Source organism: Enhydra lutris, unplaced genomic scaffold, assembly GCF_002288905.1.
Source record: "Enhydra lutris kenyoni isolate GAN:26980312 unplaced genomic scaffold, ASM228890v2 scaffoldscaffold2, whole genome shotgun sequence".
In the NCBI taxonomy this organism is placed as follows: Eukaryota; Metazoa; Chordata; class Mammalia; order Carnivora; family Mustelidae; genus Enhydra; species Enhydra lutris.
The window spans coordinates 5673463-5679462 of record NW_019154086.1 but is presented as its reverse complement, the minus strand read 5'-3'; the positions used below and the strand labels follow the sequence as shown (position 1 = coordinate 5679462).

Below are 6000 nucleotides of genomic sequence, written 5' to 3'. Positions count from 1 at the left end.
CTCTCTCTCTCTCAATCTGCCTGCCTCTCTGCCTACTTGTAATCTCTCTCTGTCAAATAAATAAATAAAATCTTAAAAAAAAAATAAAACTCTTTCCTTAAATCTGCTCTTCTCTTAAGCTATGTATCATTTCCCCGTCTAATTCCTTTTTATTTTTAAGCCACAAAAGTTTTCAAAAGAGGCCCAGGCGAAGATGGTTGACAAAAGCAACTACCACACAATCTGGGCCCGGATGGTTGGTTTGGAGGGATTTCTATGCATCTGACACTGAGCAGGGTAATTCCAGAGGCAAGGAAACTGAGAGGAAAGCCTGTAAGGCACAGCGGGCCTGTGCCAGTTCCTGGTCCTCACTAGTCAAGTGTCCGCAGACCTTGTCTGTAAAATGGGGACTATGGGGACAGTGACACCTGCCAGACTGCAAAGGATTGTGATATATAAGGTCTACAGTAGTGGAGAGCTCACAGTAGGTGCTCAATAAATGCTAGTATCTTTGATGCATCCCCCTCCTGAAACCCAGCTCTATCTATGGAATGGATGGGTCTTTTTTCTTCCAGATCTCATCCTTAACAGTTTGGGAAGGAGGGTTCACCCCCATCCTCTTTGGACCAGAAACTGAGTTCGGTATAACAAACTGAGTTGTGCTAGATGTGCTGGGGGCTGGAGGAAGAAAGAGGAATGTGGAGCTGTCCTTGTGCTCTGGGTGTGTGTGTGTGTGTGTGCAGGAGGGTATGTTGTGTGTGTGTGTGTGTTAGAGGTCTGTTAGGGGTGTGTGTTGGGCGTGTGTGTGTATGCATGCGTGTGTGTTGGGGATGTGTGAAATGGGCACAGTAAACCAATCCCTCCAATCCAATGCAGAGAGTACACTGGCGGGGTGAACACAGAAGGCTGTGGAAAACACCTAGAAGGATCGTGGAGCTCACCTGAGGGAGGGGTCAGCTGGGAGGAGATGCTCCCAGAGGTTTATGAGCACCCAGAGTGTGGGGAATACAGTTGAGATGGGAGAGAACAGGAGAGAAGGAATTCTGACAGCTAAGTTAGCTAAGCCAGCCTGGGACCACTGGTTCTCTTTAAAGGATCCAAATTCTCAACTCTGGAAGCTCACATGAGAGTCTTCTCCTGTCTTTGCCCCTTGGTTATTACTTCTTTTAAACTGTTTCAAATTCTCCAAAGGGTAAACCTGTTTTTAAAAGATTTTTAGTTTTCTTGTGTTAGTTCCAATTACAGGGAATGGAATTTCCTCCATAATCTAGGGTGGGGTGATTTGGTACATTCTGGATGTACATACCCAGGCCACACACAAGGATGCTTGGACCCGAGTCAAGACTAGGGTAGCTGGGAGAGGTGAAGAGTAGGGACCTAGAGGGGGAGGATGGGGGACCAGAACCTTCTGCCCACCCAGACGTTTCTCATCCATGCAAAGGCAATCCTTGACCAACTCACCACACCAATGGAGAAATAGTTGTTCATGATGTTGTACGGGACTTGGTCCCCATTCTCCACCTCCTCTCTGGGGATGACTTCCAGATGCCAGCGGTCTAGCATCACCAAGGGGCTCTGCTCGATGTCCTTCAGGATTTTTGTCAAGCTGCCCCCTTCATAACCTGTGGAGCACAGCATTACATCTGACCCCAGGGCAGAAAGGCTAAGTGGTTACCGACATACGGGTAGCTATCAGGACAGGGAACTCTGTGGGCTTCTGTGACCAGGAGACTTCCCAGCGTGTCTGGGGCCCCAGAGACACTTAGGTTCCCTAAGCCATGGAGAAGGAGAGGACAACACGGTGTAGAGAGAAGCTGGGGAGATCTGGAAGGCAAAGAAGCTGGGGAAATTTGGAAGGCAAAGGGGTGGGGGCTGGCCAAAGGTGGGCAGGCCTGTGTAGCCACATCCAGCCCTAGACAACTGGTGGGCTGGGGGGCTGGGAAGCTGCGCATGGGAGAACAAAGGGTCTGTTCCAGGACTAGGTCACGTCGTAGATGGACAGTTTGGTAGGCAGAATTTTAGGATGGTCTCCCCAGCCCTCCACCACCCTCCACCCAGGGGTATACATCCTGCAATTCATGGGGCTTATAGATAAGGTAGGACAGTCATTGTCATGATTAGCTATACCACATGGCACGGGAGACTTTAAGCAAGGGAGATTATCTGAGTGGATCTGACCTGATTGGTTGAGTCCTTAGAAAGGACTGGGCTTTTCCTTAAGAAACTGACTCAAAGCTCTCATTGAGAGGGATTTTGGATGAGGGAGATTCTCTCTCGCTGGCTTTGAAGATGGAGGGATCCATCTATCAAGGAAGAAGGAAGCCTAAAGGATTTGATAGTGGTCCCAGCTGATAACCAGCAAGGAAATGGGGACGTCTGTCCTTGAACCACAAAGGACTCAATTCTGCCAACAACATGAAAGAGCTTTGAAGCAAATTCTCCCTCAGAGACTCTAGAGAGGAGCATGGCCTGTGCAACACCCTCACTTCAGGCTGGGAGGCAGAGAACTGAGTCACGCTGTTCCAGGCCTCCGGACCCAGAGGACTGGGAGCTAACAAATGAATGTTTTGAGCCTCTACATTTAGGATCACTTGTTATGCAGCAATAGAATTGCAAATCATGAGAGGTTAGTGGGAGAAAGAGTCTTTTCCTTCAGGTGAAACTCCCACCGTCCTGCTTATTTTAGGGCAACCCCGAAGAGTATTTTCAAGTTGTTAGTTTGGTCAGCTCTTCAGGGATGCCTCCCAAGACAGCAGTGGTAGCAACTACATAGCTGAGGGCCTGGGGGCTCTCTGGAAGCATGGGGCTGGGCTTCCCGCATGACCCTGGTGCAGAGCTATGCCGCCTAGAAGTGCGCAGCATGGGACCACATTCTGCTTGTTCCTCTTGAACAGAGGGCTCTTCCCTAGCCTCAGTGTGTGGCTGAGGACATCTGTGCCTGCCAACTTCCTTCTGGGGCTGGCTCCTGCTTCCTCTGCTCCTGCCACCAGGCATGTACCCAGCTCTGAACACTGACCGCTGCCTGAGCTGGTCTTGAATCCTTGCTGAATCGATCAGCCATCTGGAAGCCCATCCCTGTTCTGCCTGCCAGACTGCTATGTCCCTTCCACGTGCTGCCCTGACCTCCTCTGCGTTCTGGAGCATTCCCAGCTCCATGGGGACGGTTGCAGTTGCAGAGTTCTCCTTAGCTCCTAGCCCCTTGTCCCGTGAGCTGGTCACCACATTGAGATCCTCTCCCGGCGGGTTTGCGAAATGAGGGCCTCTGGCCTTGGGGGCCTCTGATGAGCTGGACGCCCCTAGTAGCTGACCATATAGCTTCTCAGTTTGTATTCTGAGTCCTAATTCAGAAGAAGACCAGTAACTTGGAGAGGAAGGAATTTTATCCGGAAAACGCCTGCATGAGCCCCTACTAGAGCGAGCACTGTGGGGGGAAATAGATATGACCCTAAAGCTATGTTCTGTTATGGGGAGCAGGCTCTAGGTTGAGAGTCTCTGCATCAGAGTAAATAGACTGAGGGCTTAGCACAGGTCTCAGCAAGACTTGGAGGGCAGGGGAATGGTCATGGGGTAGGGAGGACTCTGTGAAATGTAATTCTTAAAAGGGAAGTTCAGCCTAGCCCTGACGAGCTCCCCAGGAGACTGGAGGGCTTGTCCCCGGGGGGGTGCCACTGGCACGCAGACTTACCTCCTCCCCAGCGGAGACAGCGGGCCAGGTCATTTCCTGTTCCAAGAGGCAGGACTGCCACCGGTGGATGCTTCGAGAAGTTGGCCTTATCTGCAACCATGCAGAAGAAGACAAAACCATAGGCCCAGGTTACGAAAACTGTGGGTTATTTAATTATCCCTGATCTGAGCCTTAGAACCCTTTCATAGTATCTCTGTTTGCAGAGTTCCCATGATGGAAAGTACATTGCTTCCTAAAGCCGTGTCTTCTGTCCATAGCGTGGGAACCACTCCAAAGGATTCTTTCATACTGACCTCCCTCTTTCTCCCTGGAACCTGTACCTGCTTCTCCACATCTCATCCAAATTCTTTCCTTTGAGGTGACGGTGTACACCTCAAACACATTCATTTGTCATCATAGCTAACACCTTCTCCCTTTGTCCCTCACAGCAACTCTGCAGGGTATTATCATGCTCCTGCTAGATGATGGGAGAGAGATTCAGAGGGGGAAAGTAAGTCCCGGGTCAGGATAAAACCCAGATCTCTGTGGTCCCAAGTCCAGGCTCCTCCTTGTTTCAGGGGCTAGGCAGGTGCACAGGGAGTAACACAGGCGGGTCTGAGAAATCAGGGAATGGTGGGGCGTTTGGGAAACAGGAGCTGTCTCGTCTAATTGTCATTCAGGTTCAAAGTTTAAAAATAATATTGTGTCTAACAAAACCTCAAAGTGTTATTTAGCACGTGGGTATGAATTCGTCACTTCCCGCACTTCCCAGACTCGCAAATCCCCAATCCCCAAGCTGCTCTGCCCTGTGACTTGTGAGGGGAGAAAGCAGACGGAACATGCCTGATTTCACCAGCTGCAAGACACAGCGCAACAGGTTGGCCTGGCCTCACGGAGGAAGGTGGGACAGGCACGCGCAGCCCCTGGGCTCCAGGGGGCGCCACTGACAGACGCCGCAACACACCTGTGCCTGTGGATGTGAGGGAGGTTGACTGAGGAGTGCGCCTAGGGGCAGGGGAATCAACAAGTGGGCCAAATGTTATGGCTGCCATCGGAAAAGGGGAGCTCACAGGTCCCCGGGGTTGTCTGGCTCCTGCTGCAGGTGGCTGAGCTCAGGTGAGGCCCAGGGTTGAGCTCAACACGGGGAGGTTTAAGACCGGGGACAGAGCAAAGCGATGGGCTCTGTCATTGCTCCCGGAACACGTGGTCTGCATGTCTGCTTCCCTGCCTTTGTGCCTGCTGCTCCCTTTGCCTTCTGTCTGCTCCTTCTGTGGTCCCCATCTCAACAGGTGACCCATCTTTATGGTGTTGAGGCTAGAAACCCGGATGTCATCCTAGGTTTGTCCCTCTTCCTTACCCTGCCTCCATTCACACAGCAGTTTCCATGTGCTGTTTCCTTAATAGATCTCTCAGCAATCTCTTCTCACTATTCCTCTGGCGATGCCTGAGTTCAGGTACATGATCCTCCCCGTCTCCAGAGTGTTTCTTGTAATTGACTACCTGTCTATTCTCTGAATGTACTGTAACCCCCCTAGGGGAACTATGTCTCATTCGTCACAGTATCTCTGCACACATTTACAGAGTGCCTACTATGTGCCCAGTGCTGTGTTAGGTCCTGTGGCTCTCATAGTGGGTCAAAGTGCCATGACACAGGCTCTCATGGTGCTTACAACTGAGAAGGAGAGACAGATATTAATAAAGTCTTCATATAAATGATGCATAATTCCAAATTCATACCGGAAAGGGAAGAAGTACAATCATATATTAAGGTGACGGAGGCTGGGTGTCAGGGAAGCCTCCTCTGAAGAAGCCAAACTATGGCTGAGATCTGAAGTAGAAATTGACCAAGGAATGGCCAGGGAGCATATCCGACAGAAGGAACTGCTTGTGCAAAGGCCCTGTGGTAGAAGGGAGACTGGGGTCTTCAAAGGTCTAAGAGACGGACAGGGTGGCTGGAGTTTAGAGGGAGAGGAATGAAGGTATGAAGTAGGGTCAGAAGGGTAGGCAGCAATTAGAGCACCAGGACCTTGTAAGTGATTTAAGAGGCTTTTGTTTTTCTCCTAAGAATGATGGGAGGCCACTGATGTGCTTTACATACATCATGAACCCGCTGACATTCAGGAAAGACTGCTCTGGTTGTAGAGCATAAGCAGATCGGCACCGGGACCAAAGTGGGGGCGGCTGAAGGCACTGAATAAGGGCTTTAATATTCTGGAATGAATGAATGAACATGATGCGGTTACTCCTTTCACTACTGCTTTCTGTTGTCAGGCCGCCAACCTGTCGTGTGACCTTTATTCTTTCGGTTGTGGGCATGTCCTTTCCCCGGTCTTCTTGGCAGGTGAATTTTATAAAAC

The 6000-nt window shown here is 50.5% G+C and overlaps 1 protein-coding gene across 2 annotated transcripts in view; it reads right to left on the bottom strand.

Annotated features, from left to right (window-relative positions):
• The window catches only part of LOC111148844 (diacylglycerol kinase gamma), a 159471-nt gene that overhangs the window by 93248 nt on the left and 60223 nt on the right, over window positions 1–6000 (bottom strand). For both annotated transcript variants that reach the window (XM_022505659.1, XM_022505660.1), the window contains 2 exons: window positions 3665–3754; window positions 1441–1601 (listed from right to left, as the gene is read on the bottom strand). In XM_022505659.1, the coding sequence (XP_022361367.1) occupies window positions 1441–1601; window positions 3665–3754 (251 nt within the window). The remainder of the gene's footprint in view (window positions 1–1440; window positions 1602–3664; window positions 3755–6000) is intronic.